The 24,794-nt window shown below is 54.5% G+C and overlaps 2 protein-coding genes across 4 annotated transcripts; one reads left to right on the top strand and one right to left on the bottom strand.

Moving 5' to 3' along the window:
* Positions 1–441: 441 nt before the first annotated feature.
* Positions 442–15,803, top strand: HNF1A (HNF1 homeobox A; the record flags this gene model as incomplete). Of its 2 annotated transcripts, XM_079943589.1 has the most annotated exons (10): positions 442–770; positions 7,348–7,547; positions 8,995–9,181; positions 9,623–9,864; positions 10,800–10,951; positions 11,086–11,287; positions 12,053–12,244; positions 13,369–13,490; positions 13,574–13,718; positions 15,119–15,803. In XM_079943589.1, 10 exons carry the CDS (start codon positions 442–444, stop codon positions 15,244–15,246), a joined length of 1,899 nt encoding a protein of 632 aa, XP_079799715.1. In that variant the 3' UTR covers positions 15,247–15,803. The 2 variants fall into 2 exon arrangements, with proteins under 2 accessions (XP_079799715.1, XP_079799716.1); XM_079943590.1 differs by lacking the exon at positions 12,053–12,244.
* LOC307197563 (protein CUSTOS) lies at positions 2,366–24,344 on the bottom strand. Of its 2 annotated transcripts, XR_013831449.1 has the most exons (7): positions 24,182–24,326; positions 22,023–22,065; positions 21,745–21,843; positions 18,875–18,948; positions 18,243–18,333; positions 16,561–17,731; positions 2,366–2,397 (listed from the first exon to the last, which is right to left on the bottom strand). XR_013831449.1 is itself a non-coding variant. In XM_079943591.1 (6 exons), the coding sequence occupies exons 1-6, from the start codon at positions 24,303–24,305 to the stop codon at positions 17,383–17,385; spliced, it is 780 nt and encodes a 259-aa protein (XP_079799717.1). In that variant the 5' UTR covers positions 24,306–24,344; the 3' UTR covers positions 15,934–17,382. The 2 variants fall into 2 exon arrangements, 1 of the variants encoding a protein (XP_079799717.1); XM_079943591.1 differs by lacking the exon at positions 2,366–2,397 and having other exon boundaries at positions 15,934–17,731; positions 24,182–24,344.
* Positions 24,345–24,794: the final 450 nt, after the last annotated feature.

Below are 24,794 nucleotides of genomic sequence, written 5' to 3'. Positions count from 1 at the left end.
CCTCCCTGGCTCCCAGTACCTTCCATCCCAGCTGTCCTGGGCCCCCCACCGCTGCCTCCCCCGCCCTCCGCTCTGCCCACTCCCATGGAAGGCCACGGCTCCCTGTCCCTCTGTGCTGCCATGAGGCCTGCACTTTGCAGGGTGAAGTCCAAAGTTCAGTCCCTTCGCTAAGCACATGGATAAATATGAACCTTGGAGAATTTCCCCAGCTCCAATGTAAACAGAGCGGGCAGGGGCCCTGATTCACTGGCCACTGGGGCCAGGGTTGGGGGTTGGGGGTGCCCACAGGGCTTGGCTAGTGGGGTTTGGGGGGGCAGCGGGCGCAAGGAGCCTGGTTTGGGCCTGCCTGCTGGCCGGCCAGCACGGAGCCAGCCCACGCCGGGGGGGCGGGAGGCGGCCGGCTCAGTGGCCCTGGGCCGCGTGGCCCGCGCTAGTGGAGCCATGGTTTCTAAACTGAGCCAGCTGCAGACGGAGCTCCTGGCGGCCTTGCTCGAGTCGGGCCTGAGCAAAGAGGCGCTGATCCAGGCGTTGGGTGAGCCGGGGCCCTACCTGCTGGCCGGAGACGGTCCCCCGGACAAGGGGGAGTCCTGCGGTGGCGGCGGTCGAGGGGAGCTGGCCGAGTTGCCCAATGGGCTGGGGGAGACGAGGGGCTCCGAGGACGAGACGGACGACGAGGGGGAAGACTTCACGCCACCCATTCTCAGAGAGCTGGAGAACCTCAGCCCCGAGGAGGCAGCCCACCAGAAAGCCGTGGTGGAGACCCTGCTGCAGTAAGGACCCCTCCCCTGTCCCTAGCTCCCAAGGAGCCCGGAGGGGCCCAGCCTCGGCTCCTGACCAGCCCTTGCCAGTCCAGAGTCCCATGGGCTGGTTGTCGGCAAGGGGGACAAGGCCCATTAGAGCTTGGAAGCGGGGGTGGGGTGGGGTCCTAGCTCGGAGGTTGGAGCCTGCAGCCCCTGACCCGGCCCTCTGCGGGGTCCCGAGTCTCCATGAGCCAAGGCTTTCAGCCCGGTGCTTGGGAAGTGGGGCATGCCCCAGGGGAGCCCCAAGATGGGGACAAAGCAGGAGAGTCCACGATTCTAGTCCCTGGACAACGGGGGTGGGGAGGCAGGGAATTTTTAGCTACCATGCCCATTTCTACTCCCCCAATCCCAACTTCCCTGCTAGGCACCCAGATGCACCAGTGGGGAGGGGGAGCCCAGGCTGGGGTTTTGGGGGCCCCGCTTGGCCTCCCCGGAACTTAAGCATTCAGTCAGCAGAACCCAGGTCTTTCTTACCTGAGGGAAATGGAGCCTTAGGAAGGGAGCTGCTCCCCTTTCCGGCACAGCCTCAGGCCATGCCCCTCACCAGTGGGTACCGTTAGAAGCCTCCCCACTCTGTACCCCACCCACTGGCTGGCTCCCCATCTCCCGGAGAACTGGGTGGGTCTGAGCCCGATGCCTCCCCTCTCCTCAGCAGAGCTGACCTGGTTACTAATTACCCACGGGCTTTATTATTTCTCTTTTGTTTTATAAATTTATAAATGGCAAAAGGCTCTGATAAGGCCTGTGATCATTAACTTGGAGGGCTGGTAGCCTGGGGAAGCCTGAGCCAACCAACTTCACACGGAGCAGGGGTGGGGGAGGTTGGAGGTGAGGGAAGGGGAACCTGGGGGCTGCAGGGACTGCCCCTCCCCTAAGGCTCTGTAACGTCTATCCTAACAGCCAGATGGGCACGTGCTGAGGTTTCACAGGTATCATTTCGGGTAGTGTTGAGATGAACTCTGGAGGCACCTGGGGACAACTGCTCCGCAGCTGAGGGAACTGAGGCTCAGAGGGGGACGGAGCTGGACTAAGGCCACCCAGCTGGGGCTCCACACCCACTCTCTTTGGTGCCCTCAGTCACCATGACCGGGGCCAGGGGCCAGCTGGGGGTGGCTGGGGGTTCTGAGCAAGAGTCCCAAAGACCACCTCTTTTCTGTCCAAGGTCCTGATCCCAGCTTGGGGTTGGGGAGGGCTGGATCCCTGCCTCAGGGAGCTCTCAGGGCCTGCCAGGCCTTGTGAGGGCCTGGGCAGGAGGCAGGGGAGTAGCCAGGGCCCCCTGACTTGGCAGGAAGAGGAGGGCAAAGGGCCCTGCCGCGTTGCAGGGGAGGGGCAGAGTCTGGCATCTCCAGACCCAGGGCGAGGGCAACCCGGACAAGGGTGGGGCAGGGCCAGACCTGCTCAGCGCCCCAGATGGGACTGGGGGCTTTCGGGGGGGAGTGGGGGCAGGGAGTGCCAAAGGCCTTACCTGGCTGGGTGGGGCCTCTTGATCAGCAACCCCTTTGGTGGGATGATGGGTGGAGGGAAAGGCTTGATCCACAGCACTCGAGCGGGAAGCAGGGGTCAAAGTGCTCCCTGGGGACCAGCAGAGACCTGTAAGCTGAGGGAGAGAGGGGAGACATGGAGGAAGAGACAGGGCGTCAGGGGAGATGGAGAGAGAGGCCTGGAGAAGCAGAGTGGAGCGGACCAGCAGAGCCGGGAGGGAAGAGGGGCTGACACGCAGCTGGGAGAACGGGCTGGGGAGAGAGCGAGGCGCCCCAAGCTGCAAGGAGGCTGGAGTGCTTGCCTCCCGCCCCGATTGGGTTTTCTTTAATGCTAACAGCATGCTATTTACTTTCCATTTAAATTTGAGATGTTGCTATAAATTATCAACCAGCTCCTTGTTCCTGCGGGGTTTATAACTAACTACCTGGGTTACTTATTGTTCAGGTAACAAAAGGGATCTGAAAACGCCCCAAGGGGAAAAAGTGGGGCCTTGAGCCTCAGGGCACAGGCTGCAGAGGGGTGGGGGACCCCCATGAAGCCCTGGCCAGTGGGGGAGGTTGAGGCTGGAAAGGATGGTGAAGAGGTAGGGCTTCCCGTGGAAGCCAAGTGTGACCAAGTGTGACCTTGGGCAAGTCTCTTCTCCTCCTGCCTCCGTTTCCCTACCCGGACAATGAGTACAATTCAAACTCCCTGCCTTGATCCCCTGATCTCTTCCTGAGGGACCTCCCTCCCTCCCTCACTTTCCTCCAGTTACACTACACTTTGCTGATTCCCACCTCAGGCCCTTTGCATGTGTTGTACCTTCTCCCCGAAACCCCTTTCCAGATCTTCCTACGGTCAATTCCTTCTCTTTTTGCTCAAATGCCACCACAGTCACTCCCTCTTCCACTACTTCCATTGACTTTCCCCTGAAACTTATCATTACCTATTATTACCTTATTTGTCTGTTTTCTATCTCCTGCTATGACAACAGAAGCTCTTCCAGAGGCTTGTTCACTACTCAGACCCCTGATATACACCCCAGTGCTGACACACAGCATGAATGAATGAGGGACTAGGCTTCTCTGAGCCCTGGGGATGTCTGCTGTAATGGCCAAGGGAGTAACACGTTCCCAGGGCTCCTTCCTCAGTGTCCTCCTGGGCCCTCCTGTCCCTGAGCAGCTCAAACTCAATCTTGAGGGTCTCTGGTCCTCTCCATTGGGCAGCACCAAGGCACTGAGACCCAGGAAGACAGTGGCCAAGGTGGGGCAATCTGACATCCCTGAGGCCAGCCTGCCTGGGCTTGAACCCCAGCTCTGCTCAGGCAGGCAATTTCACTTTTCTGAGTCCCAGTGTTCTCTGCAAGGCAGAGCTGATCACAATGCTTACCCACAGGGTAAGCATGTGAGTGCAACGAACAGTTGCTATTATCAGTGGTCCCATTTTACAGATGAGCAAACTAAAGCTCAGAGAGGCAAAGTGACCTGCCCAAAGTAACTCTTACAAAGCAGTAAGGCCAGGACTTGGACCCAGGTCCTCCTAATCCCACACTTTGCACAGCATCCTGAGGTGGCATGCCTGTCCTTGATACATTTATCTCCCTCTTTACCCTCCTGGGTCATTCTTGCTGTTAATGTCACCATCGACCACTTCCGCGTAGTGCTCGAGGACTCACGAAGCGCTTACAAGCGCATTAAGCTTGTTTTCTCCTCCTGACAACCTATGAAATATTATTAGCTCCCTATCACAGTTGAGGAAACTGAGGCACAGAAGTTAAGAAATTTCCCAGGGCCACCCGGAGAGTGAGTGGCAGAGCTGGGATTCACACTGAGAACTCAGCTCCCCCTCCGGATGAGTGGCCTTCAGGCTGGTCTCCCAGCTCTGAAGCCTTGGATCCACTGAAACCCCACGGGCCAGGGAGCAAGAGGCCCAAAGCCTCGAACCTCTGATTGACCCTAGAACTGGCAGGAGGCGGGAGGAGGGGGTTGTGGGCAGACCTTCACCTTTCCCGGGCCCTCTTCCCTCTGCCGTGGGGCTGGAGGTCCCAGGACTAGGTCGCTGATGATGATGATGATGGTAACAATATTGTTCCACTTACTGAGCACTTACTGTGTGCCTGGCCCTGTCCTCAGCATTTCACTCCTATTAGACACTCATTCAGTTCTCCCAATAGAGAACAGGGAGGCAGGCGTGAATTTCCCGCTGTGTTACAGGGGAGATGCGGGCCACATGCACATTGGGCACGAGGCCGCAGTGGTGGGATTTGAACCCAGGTTGGTTCGACTCTCAAACCCATTAGAGTGAAAGCAGGAGATGCCTGGAGACCTGGCCTCTTAGTTCTGTGTTGGGGAAAATGTCCTACAAAGAGCCATATTCTTGGAGACTGTGCGTGTGTGTGGGGAGGGGGGGAGAGAAAGAGCAGAAAACAGAGAGACACAGAGACAGAAGGAGAGAGAGTGAGAGAAACAGAGACAGATAGAGACACATGGGGTCAGAAGGACAGAGACAGACAGTAAATCTTTAGTTTGAGCCAGGAGAGGCCCTGTTGAAGGAAGACTGGGCTCCTTCTCTCCGGAGAACAGACAGAGGGAGGGAGGATCTCTCAGGAGGGTGATGACTGCAGTTGGGGGAGGAGGGAGGCCATCGGGCAGCCCAGCCCCGGAGTCAGATAAACATGTTTGCCATGGAGCACAAGGCTGGACTTTGTCCTGCCCTTCCCTCCCAGCTCTGACTGGCACCCGGGGACCGGGGGAGGTGAGGCTCCTACGAAAGCAGGGAGATAGGGCTTGGGGAGAGGTTGGGGGGTTCAGGAAAGTGAAATATTCTTGAGTCCCAGCGAAGTCACCTTGGACAAGTGTTCACCTTTCTGAGCCTCGGTCTTCTCACCTGTGAAATGGGCATACTTCCTAGGGTTATTGTAAGATTTAAATGACCAGCCCTTACCTGGCTCACCATAAATACTCAAGAAACATGAATTCTCACGGCTATCATTTCTACACAAATGGGACTTTGCTGGACCGACTGCTGATCAACTATATCTGTCCCCACCTTCCATTCCTCCCTGCCTGTATGGGAACTGCTGATAAAAAAAGGAGGAAGTCAGAGGGCCAAAGTGGATGAAAGGCTCTGTGCCCTCATGTCTCGGAAGGGCATTGCCAAGGATGCAGGCGAGACTGGTTCTTTGAGGAAAGAGAGAAGGGCCAGGGGAGAAGGCAGTGTGGGGTGGGCTTCAGAGCACTGGGGGGTTTCTTTTCTTTTCTTTTTTTCACAATTCACTTTTAAACATTATATATGCATATGTAGCATATTATATGATACTATATTATTGATACATAATTTATGAAGTACAGAAGAGTAACAGAGAAAACCCTCCCCTCTCACCCTGTCCCCAGCAACCAATCCGTGACTCCAGTTCATTCTGTATACTTCTGGTATTTCATGTGAACAAAGCAAATACGTAGAAATCTTCTTTTATCCCACTTAAAATTTTACACACATAGCACAACAGGCCTACCACACAAACTGTTCCTTCTGGGCTTGTACAGAGCTTTCTCAGTGGGTTTTTACGGCTGCATTGTACAGAGGCATGCAATTTGGTTAATCAGCATCCTTTTGCTGGACGTTTAGGTTGTTTCCAATCTTTGGCTGTGGCAAACGACATGGACATGAATCACTTCCTACACATGTCATTTGTCACATATGCCTCAATTCTAGAAGCAAACTGCTGCATCAAGGCTGTGGGGACACAGGCTTAGGATCACACAGACCTGGGTTTAAATCCCAGCTCTGCCTGTTTCAGCACTGTTGTATCTGACACATGGTTGTAATAGAAGCTCAAGAGAGGATGAAGGGAAGAGAGGAGGGTTGAGACAGAGCAGAAGAGGGAGAGAGAAGAATTTCTATCGTACAGGCAACCTGACCCCTTCCATTCCCCACAGTGAGCGGAGAACAGGAGATTGAGCCACAGGTGGCCTCAGGTCCCCTTGAATCCCTCGAGTGAGAGAACTGAGCCCACAGAGTGGGATTCCGTGCTCAGACATGCTCATTTTTCTTACAAGGCCTTGGGATGCCAGCCCCTAACCGCTTCACCTGGGACTCTGTTGAGAAATTAGCCACCCGCCTCAGTGCTGTGGGGAGACTGGCTGCGCCACCATCTAGGGTTTAGTGCAGATTTTCAGAAGGCGTTTTGACGCTATGTGATTTTTATCTGACAGACTGACTTAGAACCAAATCCTTTAAGCTGGGGTGGGACTCTACTGGGCTAACCCTGTGACCTTCGGCAAGAGATACAAGTGACACAGTGCTCTGAGCCTCAGTGGCCCTGGATGTAAAGTGGGAGAATCAGGTTTCTCTCATTTTCAGACCCAAATTTTTTTCCAGTAGATCTCTCTCATCTATCCATCCATCCACCCACCCATCCACCCATCCATCTAACATCTACCCATCAACATCCCATCTATCCATCCATCCATCCATCCTCTCACCCACCATCCACCATCAATGCACTGACCATCCCATTACCCACCCATCCACCCATCCATCCACACATCCACTCATTCATTCATGCATTCACCAAGGGCACACTCTATGTCAGGCCTATTTTGGGTGCTGAGAACCAGACAGTTCCTGCCCTCCAGGTGTTTATAGTCTATCACAGTGGTTAAGACACAGCCACAAATAACATTTCTAGGTAGAATTGCGGGGGGGAATCTTTAAAGGAGGCACGAAGATGAGTGCCCTCCCCATCTGGCTTGTGCAGCTTCCCGGGGGAGTCTGTTTTTGTCTACATCTGTATCCATGTCTCTGTGTGTCTGTGTTTCGAAACCTTTATCTGCTCCTATGTCTGTGTGGGACTGGTTGGGGCCTGTGTCCACATGTCTGCCGTGTGTATGTGCCTGCAAGTCTCTGTCCCCATGTCCTTGTGTCCTGGCATGAGTGCCCATACCTCCTGTCCCTGAGTCTAGGTACAGGCTCCTGGGCTCCGCGCCTGCTTCCATCTACCATCCTCACCCCCGGGGCGGACAGGGCTCCCAGCACCCACCCTGGGCTGAGCAGCCTGTCCTTGTCCCCCCACCTCCACCCCCAGGGAGGACCCATGGCGTGTGGCTAAGATGGTCAAGTCCTACCTGCAGCAGCACAACATCCCGCAGCGGGAGGTGGTCGACACCACCGGCCTCAACCAATCTCACCTGTCCCAGCACCTCAACAAGGGCACCCCCATGAAGACACAGAAGCGAGCCGCCCTGTACACCTGGTACGTCCGCAAGCAGCGAGAGGTGGCCCAGCGTAAGTAATAACCGACTGCAGCCCTGTCTTCCCGGCAGGGCCTGGGACTACCCGCAGCTCGAGGGTGGGAGCTGGAAGCCTCCCACCCCATTCCTCGGACAGGCAGACTGAGAGGAAGTCGGGAGGATTCAACCAGCATGTATCAGCTGTTCTGCGCAAGGCGCTCTGGGGGAGGGGAGGAGGGTTGGTCTTGGGCATCCTCTTTGGGTGGGTGAACTGGGCCCCTGCCTTCCAAGAGCTCCCTGTGTAGAGGGGAAGCAGGAGTACAAATCATTATGATTCGGTGAGACAAGTATTATAATGTGATAACGCCAACAACAAAAGCTAGTGTTTATGCAGCAGTCACCGTGCGCCAGGCCCAGGGCAGGGCACTACAGAAAGTGCTTCCAAGGTTGAGCTGGTGGAGGAGGAGAGAATAATCTCTTCCTCAGGGAGGCAGGGGCATCAGGAAGGATCAACTAGAAGTATGATCTCTTGACTAAGTCTTAAAGTGTGAATTGAATTTTGACCCATGAAGATGCAGGGATGGGGTTTCAGGCAGAAGGAAGGGCAGTAGAGGCTCCGAGGTGAGGTGTGTGCTTAGGGAACCCGGGCCTCATACCCCACAAAATCCTAAGTGCACTTCCACACTTTTGAGCCTAAGTGTAAAAAAAAAATCTTTTTGATGTTTCTTTTATAATTATCCAGGTTTTCAAGGTAATACACACTGAATTTATAAAAAAATAGAAGTAAAGATTTTACAATAAAAATTAGGTGTCCTTCTCCTAAGGCAGCCACTGGCATTCCTGGTCTCATACGTAACCTTCCAGGGGTACTGTACGTATATACTGGCCATATACATATTTCCCCTGCTCTTTGAAGGGCTACTAGCTGTTCTGTTATTTGGAGGTGCCATTAACTGGCCTCCTGCCAAAGAACCAGCTGAGAAAGTGTCTGGGTCTCTTCTCTCCTGGCTAATACTTATACTTTAAGCTTGATTTTCAAGTCTGCAATGTTGAAAATAGCGTGGAATCTACTCGGGAGATACAGTTCAAGTTTCTGCTCTACTGTGCGGCCCTGGAAAAATATTTAACCTCCCTGATCCTCAGATGCCTCATCTATAAAATGGGACGGCATATGTGTCAACTGTGAACAAATGCTGATGCTTACCTGGAGCCTTGTATTGAGGACTGTGAGATTATATCTTGGCCCGGTAGCAAAGTACGCAGGGGTTGATTAGTGATGTCTCCCTTGGACACAGGTTAGGAAAGGGGTGGTGTGTGTGCTGTGTGTCTGTCATCACTGGATTAGATGATTTCTAAGTTCTAGCTGTAAGCTCCTCTGGCTCAGCATCCTAGGAATGAGAAAGAACCACGGGCATGGTTAGGTGAACCAATTCCAGCATGGTGAACCAATGCTGGAAGGTGGGATTGGCCAGTGTTTTGCTAATGGCTCTCTGTGCCCACAGAGTTCACCCACGCAGGGCAGGGTGGGCTGATTGAAGAGCCCACGGGCGATGAGCTACCAACCAAGAAGGGTCGGAGAAACCGTTTCAAATGGGGCCCAGCATCCCAGCAGATCCTGTTCCAGGCCTATGAGAGGCAGAAGAACCCCAGCAAGGAGGAGCGGGAGGCGCTGGTGGAGGAGTGTAACAGGTAGAATGGCTGGTGGTCAGCAGGGCTGGTTTGGTCTGGGCTGGGGGAAGGCGAGGGGGGCTCTGGGTCCTGAGGGAGGCTCCCCAGGTTTTGAGAGCTCCTGCTGTTGGCCCAGGAGTTCTCAGCTCCTGTTCAGTGTCTGACACCTAGCTCCATTCCTGGCACCCACCCCCCCACCGACCCAAGCAGCCCTTGAGTGGCTGCTCATCTCACTCATCCTCACTACAACCCTACACTTACTGGGCTCACTCTATAACTGAAGAGATTAAGAGAGGCTAAGTCACTTGCTCAAGGTTGCACAGCAGACTGGGCTCGGAACCCAGGTCTGCCAGCCTCAGCAAATACTCAGGTAGAGCCCTACTTCTCAGAACTCTCCCCCCAGCCCCAGGGGAGGGTTCTTCTGTGCCTGATCCAGAGGCTCATGAGTGGCCATTTCTGCAGGGCGGAGTGCATCCAGAGGGGGGTGTCACCCTCACAGGCGCAGGGGCTGGGCTCCAACCTCGTCACAGAGGTGCGCGTCTACAACTGGTTTGCCAATCGGCGCAAGGAAGAAGCCTTTCGGCACAAGCTGGCTATGGACACGTACAGCGGGCCGCCACCAGGGCCAGGCCCAGGCCCTGCGCTGCCTGCCCACGGCTCCCCTGGCCTGCCCCCACCGGCCCTCTCCCCTGGTAAGGTCCACGGTGAGTGCCATGTGGGCAGGGGGATTGGGACGGTGGGTAGAGGGAATATGGGGGTGGGTGGGAGAGTTGGGGAGCACCACCCCAGTGGCAGCAGCCACCCAAACCTCTTAGCACTTCCTTACAGCTCCAACCCCACTCTATTTGCACTGTTCTCTCCACTCCACTCCTCTCCATTCCATTGACCACTCAGCTTCGCCCACTGTACTCCATTCCATCCACTCCACCCTCACTTGCTTTCAGTTACTTCAACTCATTCCAGATCAAACCAACTCAATTCACTTCAGCTCAGTTCAATTCAATTCAATTCAGTTCAACTCATTATAATCTAATTTAGTTCATTTAAATTTGGAATAGTTTGATCCAATCCAATTCCCAATTGATTCAGTTTAACTAAATGCATTTCAAGGAAATTCAGTTAATTTTCTATCAGTTCAATTTCAATCCAATTCGATTCAATTCGACTCAATCAAACTCAATTCATTTCTGGTTTGATTCAATGATACTCAGTTTCATTCAACTAATTCCAAATCATTCTATTCAACTCAAGTTTGCTGTGGTTTAATTTCATTACCGTCAATTCACTTTGGCTCAGTTGTCTTTTTTTTTTGGCCACACTGCACTGCACGGCATGCGGGATCTTACCCCGACCAGGGATCAAACCCTGTGACCCCTGCAGTGGGAGCGCAGAGTCTTAACCACTGGACTGCCAGGAAAGTCCCTGGCTCAGTTGTCTTTTATTGAGCACCTACTTGTGTTCAAGGAGTTGGAAGCAACCAGCACAGGGCCTGGCAGGAAGTGGACACTCAAGCAAAGTCTGCTGGCTGCATAAATATGGGGTGGGGGGTCTGCGCAAACCAATGCAGTTTGGAATGATGGGGGCCATGGAGGCGGGCAGGGAAGTGGGGTGCTGAGGCTGGACACTGCTCCCGCTCCAGGAGTGCGCTATGGACAGCCTGCAACCAGTGAGGGGGCGGAAGTGCCCTCAAGCAGTGGTGGTCCCTTGGTGACAGTGTCTGCACCCCTGCATCAAGTGTCCCCCACGGGTCTGGAGCCCAGTCACAGTCTGCTGAGCACAGAAGCCAAATTGGTGAGTGTCCCACCCCATCTCTCCCCCCCCCACCCCCCCCCCCCGCCAATCTCCCCTTGGCTGGAAGATTCTGGAGCAGTCCCCAGGGAGGTAGGGTGGGACCCCACCTGACTCAGTTTGGCTTCCCCTCCAAGGTCTCGGCCACTGGGGGCCCCCTGCCCCCTGTCAGCACCCTGACAGCACTGCACAGCTTGGAGCAGACATCCCCGGGCCTCAACCAGCAGCCCCAGAACCTCATCATGGCCTCGCTTCCCGGGGTCATGGCCATAGGGCCTGGTGAGCCTGCCTCCCTGGGCCCCACGTTTACCAACACGGGCGCCTCCACCCTGGTCATTGGTAAGCTGGTGGGGTGGACGGGGGCATCTGGGTGAGGGGCTCATGGGGCTCCCACAGAATCCAGGAGCAGGATGAACCACTGGGACTCATTCCTTCATGTATTTATTGAGTGCCCACTCCGTGCTCCACCGGTGATACACAAGTGGACCGAACAGCCCCAAATCTCAGCCACCCAAGTGGGGAGGCAGACAATAAGCAGAATATGGGTTGGCCAAAAAGTTGGTTCAGGTTTTTCCTAACAGCTTACAGAAAGCCCCGAACGAACTTTTTGGCCAATCCAATACATAAGTTATATAGTACCTTAAAAGGGAAAACAGCTATGGGAAAACAGAACAGAGCAAGGGGGACTGAAGTTTTCTAGGTTTTAGGTTTTAGTTTGTTTTAAAAAAGCCCAGAAAAACTTTATTCAGAACTATTATGCAGAAACTCAATATATAAGACAGACAGGGAGCTGCTGGGAGCCGGGTACAGAGAGTTAAGCCCCAGGGCCTTTGCATCGTTGTGGAACCCCAGGGCTCCAGGGACCCTAGTTTGACACACCCCCTGCCCTTATGACGAGCTAGCAGCTCAGAGAGGGAGTTAACTTGCCAGGTCTGTAACTTAGTGAAGGTTCCTAGTACAAGGCTGTTACCTGGTTACCTTGTCCCCCCCTCCTACCCACTGGCCCTAGGAGGGAGGGATGGTGCCCCTGGGGGTCAGGGCTGGGCCTGGGGAGGCCATGGAGGCGGCAGGAGGTCTGGCTGACTCCTGCCCCTCCCGCTCCAGGCCTGGCCTCCACGCAGGCACAGAGCGTGCCGGTCATCAACAGCATGGGCAGCAGCCTGACTACCCTGCAGCCCGTCCAGTTCTCGCAGCCTCTGCACTCTTCCTACCAGCAGCCGCTCATGCCCTCCGTGCAGAGCCACGTGGCCCAGAGCCCCTTCATGGCCACCATGGCCCAGCTGCAGAGCCCCCATGGTGAGCACCCCTCAGCCCCCCTGCTGGGGGAGGTGGTGGGAGAGACTGGCTGTCGTTGAGCCCAGGGGAAGTGGGCGTCTTAGCAGATGCTGTGGTCTGTGTGTGTGTCTGATTCAAGTGTGAGTGCTTCTGTGACGGGGGCTCTGCGGGTGCTCAGGTGAGCGTCTGTGGGCTGGAATACGTTTCAGTGTGTGAACCCATGTGGCTGCGTGTGCACGCACATGGGTTTGTGTGAGTGGGTGTTTGTATGTGCACACGCACGTGTGCCCTTGGGGCCATATGTATTTCTCAGCTTTTAGAAAGGTGCATACACCATGAATGACACAACACTCCCAGCAGGGCTTGGGGCAACACCCTGTCATCAAACACCATGATTCCTGCAGCAAAAGGTAGAATTCCACGAAGTGGGTTAATAAAGACTCAGCCTCACATCAGGTTCAGGTCAGATTTTGCCACCAAATGAGCTCTAGTGCCAACCAGACAAAAACCTGTTGGCTCTCAGACCTTTCTGGAACTTGGACTCTTGGATGAGGGCCTGTGGACTTGAACATCTGTGTATTTGGTTGAGGGTACCATTTATGCGTGTATGTGGGTGGTTGTGTTTTCATCTGAGTCCATGTGAGAATACGTGATTTATGTTGTTTTCTACTGGCATGTGTGGGGCTGTAGACTGCAGGTGAAATTCTGGGTTAGACTGTGGAGAGGGGTCCTGGAGATGCAGAAATGCTGCCCCCTCCTCAACCCCTAACAGGAGCCCTGGCCTTTCCCTCCAAGGCCGGTACTTAGTGCCCTAACAGCACCTGTGCCTCCCGTTGCCCTTCACACCTGTCCTCTCGAGGTGACCGCAGGAGCTGGGTTTGGGTTCCCGGCCTCGCCCAGGCTCCTCTCCACCGAGACAGGTGGAGCAGGCCCCTGCGGTTGGGGAGAACGTCCAACCCCTCTACCTGGAGCTCCCAGTTTTGGAAATCAGCCCTGAGTCCCCAGCCACTGCCCCACTGGACTGCTCACCAGGCCCACACCCCAATTTCCCCTAGCCCCCCACCTTGAGGCCCTCCTGGGAGGGGTCCAGCCCAGCCCAGGTGCCAAGTCTGTGTCCTCCTCTCTTCTCCCTCCCTCCCGGCCAGCCCTCTACAGCCACAAGCCCGAGGTGGCCCAGTACACCCACACGGGCCTGCTTCCGCAGACCATGCTCATCACCGACACCACCAACCTGAGCGCCCTGGCCAGCCTCACGCCCACCAAGCAGGTAAGGCCCAGGCCTGCCCCGGCCCCTCCCTGGGTCCTGCCCCAGTGCACACCCTGGGGGCTCAAGAGCTGCCCTTCTGCCAGGTCTTCACCTCAGACGCTGAGGCCTCCAGTGAGTCCGGGCTTCACACACCAGCGTCCCAGGCTGCCACCATCCACATCCCCAGCCAGGACCCTGCTGGCATCCAGCACCTGCAGCCCACCCATCGGCTCAGCGCCAGCCCCACTGGTGAGTGGCCTTTCCCTGCCCCCCACCGCCGTCCCCATAGCTGGGGAGGAAGTCGTGGGCAGCAGATGGGGGGCAGGGAAGGGGTAAATGCGAGGGGGCACCTGTGCTCCCCTGAAGTGAGCCGAGGGGGGTGTGAAACCACAGGAAATGGGCCTGTCTCACAAGAACATCTATTAACTCAGTTGAGGAAAAAGATAACCGGAAGAGGTGGTAGGGGGTAATCAGGAGGTAAGAACTGGGCTTGCTGGGGACCAGAAGTGACTCATGGATGTGTTGCTTTAGCTCAGGGTTTAGCATTTTTTCGAATTCGTTGCCAACAGCTAAAAATTAAGAGCTTTCATTGACTTCTGGCTCCTCTTGCAAAGTCAGAAGGACTCGTATTGCCCCGTGGCAACCACAGAGTGCGGGCTCTCCAGCCCACCACGTCCCACCCAACCCACACATTTCCATTCCCTGAAGACCTGAGTCTGCAGCCCACAACGTCAGGGTGAAGAGCAGGCACTTTGGAGTCAGGCTGCCGGGCTTTGAGACCCAGGGCAGCCACTTGCTAAGTGTGAGCTTCAGCATCCTCCATCCAGCCCTGGTGGCTATAGGGACAGTCACTGAGGGCTCCACGGTCCAGGCTCTGTGCTCTACCCATGAGATGTGTGTTGGCATCCCCGTTTTACAGATGAGAAAGCACTCAAGGAGGAGAGGGACTTGGTAGCGCTTCCAACAGCCACTAGGTAGTGGGGCCAGGATCTGAACCCAGGTCCAAACTCAAAGCCCATTCATGCTCTCTTGAGGGTTCTCCTGAGACACAGAACCAATAGGAATACACACACACACACACACACACACACACACACACATATATTTAAGGAACTGGCTGATACGACTGTGAGGGCTGGCGAGTCTGAGAGCTGCAGGGTAGGAAGTGATGCTGCAGTCTCCTTCTCCAGGAAACCTCAGCCTTTGCTCTTGAGGCCTTCAACTGATTGGATGAGGGCCACCCACATTATCAAGGGAACTCTCCTTTACTTAAAGTCAACTGACGTAGGTGTTAACCACATTACAAAATACCTGCACAGCAACGCCTGCGCTGGGGTTTGGCTCAATGACTGGGTACTAAAAGGCAGGCGAGCTAACGCATAAAACTAACCACAACACCAGCTCACCAGCGCTTCTGTGATGTTCCCACTAAAATGTGCTGGGAAGGCCACTCCCTCGCGGCCCTGGAGCCTGGCAGGGGGTTAACAAGGCCCGAGGGCAGAGGTGTGACTCTGGGGTCCGGTCACCTGCTGAGATTCAGGAGGTGGCGAGGTGCCACTTTCCCATCCCGAGCACCCCTTAGGGATGGTGGGCGGGGAGGGGTCGGGACGGGCGTGGCAGGCAGCCAGCGGCCTCCTCTGCTTCTGCAGTGTCCTCCAGCAGCCTGGTGTTGTACCAGAGCTCCGACTCCACCAACGGCCATAGCCACCTGCTGCCATCCAACCACAGCGTCATTGAGACCTTCATCTCCACACAGATGGCCTCTTCCTCCCAGTAACCATGGACACGGCCTCCCAGGGGATGGGCCCTGGAGCCTACACAGCCTGCTGGAGGGGTGACCAAGACATTTGAGCCTGCAAAACTTTCACTGCCCCCAGGCTGCTGCTCTTCCCTGGAAAACTGTGCCTCAGTCCCCACCCTGTTCCCCTCAGAAAAGGGGGGTGCTCCGAGGCGCCCCAACCCGAGGAGGGCTGCTTCAGTGCACAAGAGGGAACCGTGCAGAGCTTGGAAGCAGAGCTTGTTCCTGGTGGGACTCGGGAGGGACTGTCCCTGCTGCTCAGGGTAAATCTTGTCACTTGGAATGGAAGGGGGCAGCCTTGGACGCTGGTACCCCCAGGCCGGGCCTGTGGAGATCCCTGGCACCCCGCAGGGAACTGCCGGCCACACTTCTCAGGACACCAGCCTGTGTAGCTGGGAGAGAGGTCACAGGTCAACGTGGCCCCATTCTGTCACCTGTGCCCCAATCAGGCCACTCCACCCAGCCCCCCTTCCTGCTTTTAACCCGCACACCCATTTGGACCCACCTGTCCCCCCTCACATAAGCATCGCCTGAGTGGCTCCTCTGTGCCAGGGCCTGGGGCAAGCAGGCCTCCCCAGCTTCCCTCATCCTGAGCCATCCCTCTCCCCGGCTGCCATGACCTCCCGTTTTCTTGGACATCTGTCCCCCTGCGCATCACACCTTCTGATGTCAGCCTGACATCTCACCTCTACTGGAAAGCCCCCCACTCCCGCAGGCCTAGGTGTTGTCCCTGCTCCTATGGGAGACTCGTGACTCTGTGCCTGGTGCCAAGTCAAGGTCGGGGGGCAGCAGACCCTTCCCTGCTTTGGGGGAGAAGCTGCTGAGCTCAGAAGGCGGTAAGGCCGGGGCAGCTGGCAGAGCTGAGGGGCCCAGAGGGAGAAGAGAGGCGAGACCAGAGGAGAGGTTGCCGCCTGGAAGCTTGGCGCCCAGCTAGCTGAGGGGAGGCGTTCACAGCCCCCCACCCCGGGGAGGCTGAGGTCCTGAGGGACAAGGGAGCCATGCCAACCCAGGGCTCATCTCCCTGGGGCTGCTGCAGAGAACCCAGCCCTAGTGGCCTGCCTCCATCCTGGATTGAGGAAGGAGCCGGTGGGAACTGGCGTCCCCTGCAGCTTGCAGCTGGCTAAGGGCGAGCCTGTGCATTTATTTAACTCTTAGTAAAGTAAATGAGGAACACGTTGAAATGTCTTGCTTGTCCACACATCGCCCAGATGGGATTGGGCAGGCTCGGGGGGGCGGAAGGGGACCAGGAGCCCAAGGAGGGATAGGGCCGGCACACACGCTCTCACATCCCACCTCTGTCTTCCTTGCTTTGCCGAATCTCCAAGGCCAGGCAACGAAGCCAGCACTTCACCTTCACCTTGAACTTCTGCTCCTTCTTGCAGGATACATGGGTCCACGAATCCCCCAGGCCACGAGTGCTGTGACACTTCCTGAAGTCTTGACGCTGGGGTAGGGGAACACTTCTGGGGGTGTAGGCAGGACCCCTCCTGTGTGAGGCTTACTTATAGTGGCTCATCAGGATTCAGCACAGACACGAGGGCGGAACCCAAATCCCTCTGTTACATTCTGGGTCCCTCGACAATTTATTTTCAATTATCCAGTTGGCTCAGAGACATGATCATGCATGGTGTATTCACAATGTGAAGAAAGAAAATTCTGGAAAACCAGGTGGAGGCAGGGATCTCTCTCCTTTTCCAGACAATGTTATATCAGGTCTGTGTGGCTTGGAGGGAGATGCACAAAACTCCTCCTGGGGCTTGGCATCTCGGGAACACCCTCCCTCGTTTTCTTCAGGTCATGTCCCACACCAGGCTGAGGAGGCGGAAGCTCTACCACTTGGCCATCAGCCTTCAATGACTGGGAGGCTCCTCCTTCTTCCTGAGACCACAGAATGTTCTGGTACCACGGGTCTGCCCCAGCCCCAGTGGGAGCACAGAAGGGCAGGCCTTGCTCGCCCTACAACCGCTTCTTTGCCCCGACCCTTGGGCCAGCCCCAGTCATGGGCGACGTCTAGACTTGCTAGCCAAGTCCTTGCACTTGGAGAGGGAGGCGGAGCTTGGACATGCCTTGTCCCCCGTAGCTGCCTGAGCTGGGCCCCGTGCTCACAGGCGGGGCTCAGTTTGCAGGCACAGCTGCTGCGCTTTTTGCTGGCGGGGACGGGGAGGTCTCACTGGTCCTCTTTGCCTTTTTCTTCCTTTTCTTCTTTTTGGTCCCAAACAGTGCCTGGTCTCCGTTGAGCCCGGCGGACTCCCTTCCCTGCTCCCCAGATGCGGTCTTGCTTGCGGTGGTGGCCGCTGGGGCGAGGTTGGTGTTGTCCTCCTTGGCTTTCTTTTTCCACTTCCTTTTCTTCTTCTTTGCCTTTTTCTCCATGTTGCCAGGGCCGTGGATGGCGGACTCCTGGATGATGTCAGAGGCTGACACAGCCGCCTCCCGGCAGCGCTGCAACTCGTCGCCATCCTCGCTGCTGCAACGGGAGTGCAGGCCGGGTCAGCTGGAGTCGGGACGGGGCCCCAAAGCCACCTCTCGCTGCCTCTGTCCAAGCCACCAGAGAGCGGCCACAGACAGAGGGTGGCAGTTGGAGAACTCAGGCTTGGCAGTGAGGCAGAGCTGGGTTCCAATACTGGCTTCTCTGCTTCACGGCTGTGTGACCTCACATTGTGACTTAACCTCTCTGACCCTCAGTGTCTTCATCTATAAATTGGGGATCTTAACAGAGCCCAGGCCTCACAGGGATGTCCCAGGAGTGCAGTGTCCGGCACAAGACGGGTGCTCGAAAAGCAGTAAACATCCAAAGCCAACGGCCTTGGAAACTCTTCCCCCGCCCACTGAGGTACTATTTCCCCAGCTACTGACAGGGCTCCTTCTGGGCCTGGACCTTACTGGAGTTGGCCTGGTTATTTCGGGGGCAGGGGGACTGGCCAAGACAGAACACAGGCAACAACGAGGGAACTGGAGGAGTGGGTGTGCCATCTCACCTGGAGCTGGAAGGCAACCGTTTCCGGCGGGGCTGGGGAGGAGCTTCCTTCTCAGGGCCTCCAGGGATGGACGTGAAGAAAAGGCGGAAGCCTGCAACCCACAGGGGCGGAGTCAGCACCGCCCGGGGCACCCCAGGGGCCGAGGCTGCCCCGTCTCTGCCCTCAAGGAGCTCCCAGTCCAGCGGGCATCGCTCCTGTCTAACTACAAAACGGTGCCTCGTGGGATGAGAGGCACACTTGCTACCTGCTGCAGTGAGAGGATGGGGTGCTTGAGGGGATGCCGGCTGCCGAATCAAGTCAGCAAGCCCTCAGAGGCTTCAGGGAATCAGCAGCTGAGCCTCCCGCCTAAGGCAGCTCGCAGAGTGGCTAATGAGCTGGGAAGGGGACAGAGACCCACGTGGGAGAGGCTGCAGGGTGCAGTGGCTAGGCGCTCCTGCTTAGGGTCACCTCGGGCCAGTGTCTGCATTCCTCAGAGATCCAGTCCCCTCACGATTCCCCCCTGTGAACAGGATCACCATAATACATGCCTCGGACAGGGGCTGCAGGGATGAAAGAAGATAAAATGCCAAAAACGTATTTCCCAGCTCCAGACTCACGGGAGGCGCTTAATAAAGGAAAGCATAACTGCTCACCATCATCCTCCAGGACGCCTCTCGGTACCTCAGCCTTTCTTGGCTCCTTCACTACTTCTGAGATGGTAATGGAGCTAAGGGAAGAGATGGTGGATTTAAGATGAGATTCTAGGTAACAATGAAAATTCTTTTTAATTAATACTTGCCTTTCTCCCTTTAAGTGGAGGGGGTAGGGTAATGTGATACTAAGTGCGAAGGCGGAGAGCACCCCGGCCTGATGGGGACGCGAATGTCCATGGCGCCAGCTCAAACTGCGGTGCCTCACTGGTTTAAACCCTACTTTATTCCAGAAAGTGCTGAAGAAGTTTTGAAGATACTCACAGTACAACAAAATGAGGGCAATTTCAAATAAGGCAAAGAGAAAACAAGAGCAGGAAGGACAGAAAGAGCCAGACGTGTGGCCAGGAAGCCCTACACACTTGCTAGACAGAGGGTACACATTTTGTTCTGAACTTCCTGGCAGCAAGCACGAAAAGGGAAATATGACCAGTCTAGAAAAAAACAGTTCAGAGGTCAGCTCCTAGAGCAGGGCAGACCTGGTTTTTTTTTTTTGTTGTTTTTTTAAAATTTTTAAAAACTTGAGCTAATTGTAGATTGACTTACAGTGCCAAGAAATAATATGGGGAGATCCATGGACTCCCCCCCACCCCGTTTCTCCCTCTGGTGACACTGCGTGTAACTAGGGTCTATTATCACAACTGGGAAACTGACTTTGCTACAACCCACCGACTTTTTTCAGACTTCAGACCTGGGTTTTGAATCCTGATTTTGTCACTTACTAACAAGGGACTTCATCTCTCTGAGCCTTTGTTACCCGTCTCTACACTGCGAGTAATAAGAGTCCCCGCCTCCGAGGGCTGTCACAAGAATTAAATGAGACAGTGGATACCAAGCCCTGAGCACAGAGCCTGGCTGCAAGACAGTGCTCAGTAAACAGCAGCTACAACGATGCTGAAGATGACTACTGTTGTCAAGATAAGCAATGAGCTTCACAGGACCCCCTTTCTCTAGAAGCACAGAGAGAGTGGGAAGAACTGACGAGACCAGGAAGCAGGTCTTGGGGGAATGCTGCCGGGGCAGTCACCTCACACGCACCGCAGAGACCGACGCTCTCAGCAACATCCTCGCAGCGAACACAGCAGTGCACTGGGTGCTTCTCCTAACTGCCTTCTGTAGGTGCCAGAGGCCTCCCCGAAGTCCTGTGTGGGACGCGGTCTGGGGAGAGGGAGCGGAGACGCGGTCTGGCCCAACTGGGCGCCGCCCCTGACCTGGGTAGTATCTAACCCAGTGGTTCAACGTTGGTCCGCAGGGGACACCAGGCAATGACTGGAGACACAGTTGGTTGTCACAGCTGGTGGAGAGACGCTACTAATATCACATGGATAGAGGCCAAGGATGCTGCGAACCATCCTACATGCACGGTATAGCCCTGCACAACCACGGACGATCCAGTCCAAAATGTCCATAGTGCCAAGATGAGAAACCCTGATCTAACACAAGGGACCAAGTGGAGTATCACTTCTTTGGAGAGAAATATGGGAACACTGCAGGGAATATCCTGACCGCGTGTAACCCGCATCCTGTTGGATTTCCACCTAGGGAAGCACCCATTGTGGATCACTGCAATGCCAGGCAGGCCCTGGTCACCCTGAAGCCGAACCATCATGGAGAAAAACCGCTCTCATGGGCTGAGATGCTAATTGACCTTCCTAAACATGTTTAACACATTCCCAGGTTGGGGGACTGGCACTAATGCCATGAGGGTGCAGGCTGCTGAGGCCTGGCCCAACATTCTGTCTGGGAAGAGCAGCTGGTGTGCACTTTGGGAAGACTTATTTGTCCTTTTTCAATGACTACTTCTAATTGAGGGACTATGGCCTGAACACCCTCAATCTCCTTTTCAAAACCTGCTAGGCTGGGGACTTCACTGGTGGCACAGTGGATAAGACGCTGCGTTCCCAATGAAGGGGGCCCGGGTTCGATCCCTGGTCAGGAAACTAGATCCCACATGCATGCTGCAACTAAGAGTTTGCATGTCACAACTAAGGAGACCTGGAGTGGCAACTAAGACCCGGTGCCACCAAATAAATAAATAAATATTAAACAACAACAACAACAACAACAAAAACCCTGCTAGGGCTCTGTCAAGTGGGGATGGATGTAGACCATCCGGATGTAGACCGGAACATGTCCCATGACACATGTCCCATGACACGCCATCAGTCATCCATGGAACAGAGGCATTATGGCCAAATGAATTCACAAGATGCTGGGCTAAACAAAGTTACACAGGTCTCTTTACTGCAGGACTTCTCAGGGCCTTGAACACACTATTAGGAATCTAAATATCCCAGGCACGGGGGTATGCAGAGTGCAGCGTTTCTCCACCTCTTTGCTGTTGGACCCCTTTTGTCAAGGGCCACACTCTGGACTCGCATTTCTAGGCACCTGTTTTGGGAATGCTGCCCTGGATCTTTACAGATTGTATTCTCACAGTGCCTGGCATACAGAAAGCACCCAAGAAATAGGAATTCAGTCGGTCCCTTGCCCTCTTGCAGAGGGAATGAGCTCAGGTTCCCCTCTTCCTCTCGTGGTAGCAGGACTGCACAGTGGTTAAGAGCAGGGCCTTTGGAGTCAAAGCCACTCTGCTCCTTCCTCCCTGTGACTTCAAGCAAATGCTTCCTCTCACAGAGGGGAGCCCGTTGCCACATCTAGAGAAGAAGGACAACGACAGGACCTTCGTGGTAGAGTGATTATGAAGCGATGAGGTGACAGATGCCAAATGCTTGCCGCGATGCCGACTTACACACTCTGAGCTTCCAGGCCATGGGAGCCCTTACTCTTCGTATTAATGAATAAGGGCAGGTTACCTGTCCAGCAGGGCTCCCAGCATCTTAGCTACGTGCGCTCGGAATTCAGGGGTGGTCTGCAGCTCGTTGCCGTCTTGTTCGTGCTCATCCACCTTGTGCCTACAACACACACGAAAAGGACCTCACTTCCTGCCAGCTCAGAAGCTGCCCCTATGAGGGTGGGGAAGACATGTGTCTGGTTCGCACTGACATCCCAGGGTCTAATAGCCTCTGGCACACAGCAGGGGAGCAATATCAATGAATGAACGCGTGAAATGTGAACCCAAAGTGCACAGTACCTGAGGCTCGGTTGGGTGGTTGGCAACTGAGTATTTGCAGCACCTGTGAAAATAACGAACACCAAAGCATTTATAGAAGAAACGACTATAGCATCAGTTGTGTGCCGAGCACTATTTTATGGGATTTACATGTATAACTCATTGAATATTTCCAATGACCCCATGGGGTGGGGGTTACCATTATCCCCATTTTGCAGAAGAGGAAACTGAGGCAAGGAGATGTAAAATAGCTTAGCCAGGGTCAAACAGCTAATAAGCGACAGAGTTGGGATGAGGACCCAGGCCATCTGGCTCCAGAGGCCCCCCCTTAACCACCATGCTGGACAAGCAAGTGTAATTTGATTCCAGCATTTATTGAGTGCCTACTATGTGCTTGGCTGTGTGCTAAGTGCTGTGGAAGAGAGAGAAGAAGGGGGCTCAGTTATGTTGATCACTGCACTGGGAGTCTTGCTGGGGTCTCAGCCTCCACATTCATTAGAGGTGCCTTTCCGGCAAGTTCATTTATTTAAGAACTATTTTCCTGACCCCTGTGTAGGCCCTGGGGATACCGTGGTGAAGGGATACCAGCCCTCGTGAAGTTCACATCATGTAACCTCTCGCTCAATAAATATTTGTGGATCAAGTACAGGCCAGAGTTGACTCTAGGTGCTGGGGATGCAGGGATGAAAGGAAAAAAGACAGGATAAATAAAGAGGCAATTGTAGAAGAAAGGAAAGCATTATATACGAAGGGAATCACACAAATCATGATGATGGTGGAGAGAAGGCATGTAACCCAGCTTTCCCGAAGAGATGGTGTCTCAGCTGTATTATTAAAGGATGAGTGGGAGTCAGACAGGAGGGGGAAAGCAGTCCATGGAAAGAGACCGATCACATAATTGCTGCTATTTATTGGGCCTTTAATGAGCGCCAAGCACTGCACATACATCATCTCAGTTCCTTCTTAACCTTACGGGGTAGGTACTACCATTACCCCCACTTTACAGATGAGGAAATTTAAGTACAGTGAGATTTAAGTACCTTGCCCAAATTTCTTACTGCTAGTAAGTGATGGGGATGGAAAGGCATTTCTGCCTATAGAAAGTGAAGAGAAAACTGCAGAGTTGTGGTGCCCACAGTACGGTCTGGAGCCTACCTACGGGAAGTGTGCAGTATGGCAGGAAGGCAAAAAGGGACAGGCAGGCAAGGAATGGATTACCAAAGGGCTTGTAAGTTCTTTTCAACAAAAGCAGGGGCTCTTTGCCATGGCCTGCTCTGGCAGTCTGGTAAAGCCTGGATCCCTTCTCAGAATGTTTTAGATGCAAAAAATGTCACACATAGGATTACAAAGAAAACCAATGATTCAGTTATCATTAATAGTAAAAAGCCAAATTTGGGATAGTATTAATATATGTGCTTCTTCGTTAATGTATTAAATAAGATCTACTGATGGGTCTAAAAATTACTGTAATTTTAAAAGCAGGGATGAGTGGAAATAATTTTTTTCAACATTTTATTATGAATAAAATATTTCTGATGTATCCGCAAAGACTGTAATGGGATTTGAAAATCTGCGACTTTTGTTAAGACAAAGTAACAGGTATTGCCAAAACTACTGTGGCTTGTTGTTCACATGCATGATGGAAAGAGATGCTAAATTTCAAACAGAGATTAATGAAAGTAAAGATGAAATATTTTTCCCATTCAGATTCACGGACCCTCTGGATTTTGTCCGGGATTAGGTACCCTTAAGTTAAGGGGTTTGGGATTTATTTCCAAGGCACTAGGGAGTCACGGTCAGAGAGACGTGTAGGACACAGCTCGCTGGCAGCCCCAGGGAGTGAGAAAGTGTTGGAGGCGGGGAAAGGCTGGACGCGAAAACCCAGTAAGGGTCGCGGGCACCTCGGAGAGGTGGTGGGCTGCCCAGAGTGCGACAGTTAGGATGGACCCAGGGAAGCAAAGTCAAGAGACATTCAGGTGACTTGGTTTCTCTGACGGGGATAATGGAACAACCCTCCCTGCTGAACTTGTCCGCGCTTTGACTCTGAACCCCACTCAGGCCCTGGAGCCTCCTCGCGGAAAGAAGTCTAATTCCAGGGACTCCCTCTTCACCATCCATCCTCAGGCCGCAGGGGAAGATCCTGCGCCCTTCGGCCAGACTCCCCGAACATAGTCCCCTACCGGCTCTTGGCTTCTCCGGGCCCCTCGGGCGCTGCTCCAAGCCCCAGGCCGGCATCGCCGCCTCGCGGCACCGGTCCAGCTCCTCCGCATCGCTGCTGCTGCTGCTGCTCTCCAGATCGCTCATGGCGCCAGTGGGCGCCGCCACCTTGAAGCACCGCAAAGGATTGTGGGGAGTGCCTCCAGGAGCGATCCTCTTTCAAGATCCCACAAGGGAGCGGAGCAGCACAGCGCATTGTGGGGATTGTAGTTCTCAGACTCAGGCCGCCATTGGTCCTAAACTGTTATGGAGGTTTCCTTAAACGTGAGAGCTGGAAGGGCCTAAGAAATCAACTTATCTATCCTTGAGGAGGAAAATGAGACCTCTAGAGAGGAAAGAATTGCTTAAGGTCACACAAGGGGTTAATGAGCCAGGATTGGTTCCCAGGTTTTGGTAAATCCGTCTGGGCATCAAGAGCACCTTAGGGAACTTTTTAAAATGCAGATTGTTGAGTCTCACTAAAAACTAGGCGAATCAGACCCCCCGAGAGTGGGACTCAGGAATCTGTATTTCCTCCAACATCCTAGGGCCTTGCTGCTACTCAGTGTATAATCCGTGAACCAGCAGCACCGGCAA

This window comes from Stenella coeruleoalba (genome assembly GCF_951394435.1).
Source record: "Stenella coeruleoalba genome assembly, chromosome: 14".
In the NCBI taxonomy this organism is placed as follows: Eukaryota; Metazoa; Chordata; class Mammalia; order Artiodactyla; family Delphinidae; genus Stenella; species Stenella coeruleoalba.
This window is presented reverse-complemented; position numbering and strand designations above follow the sequence as displayed.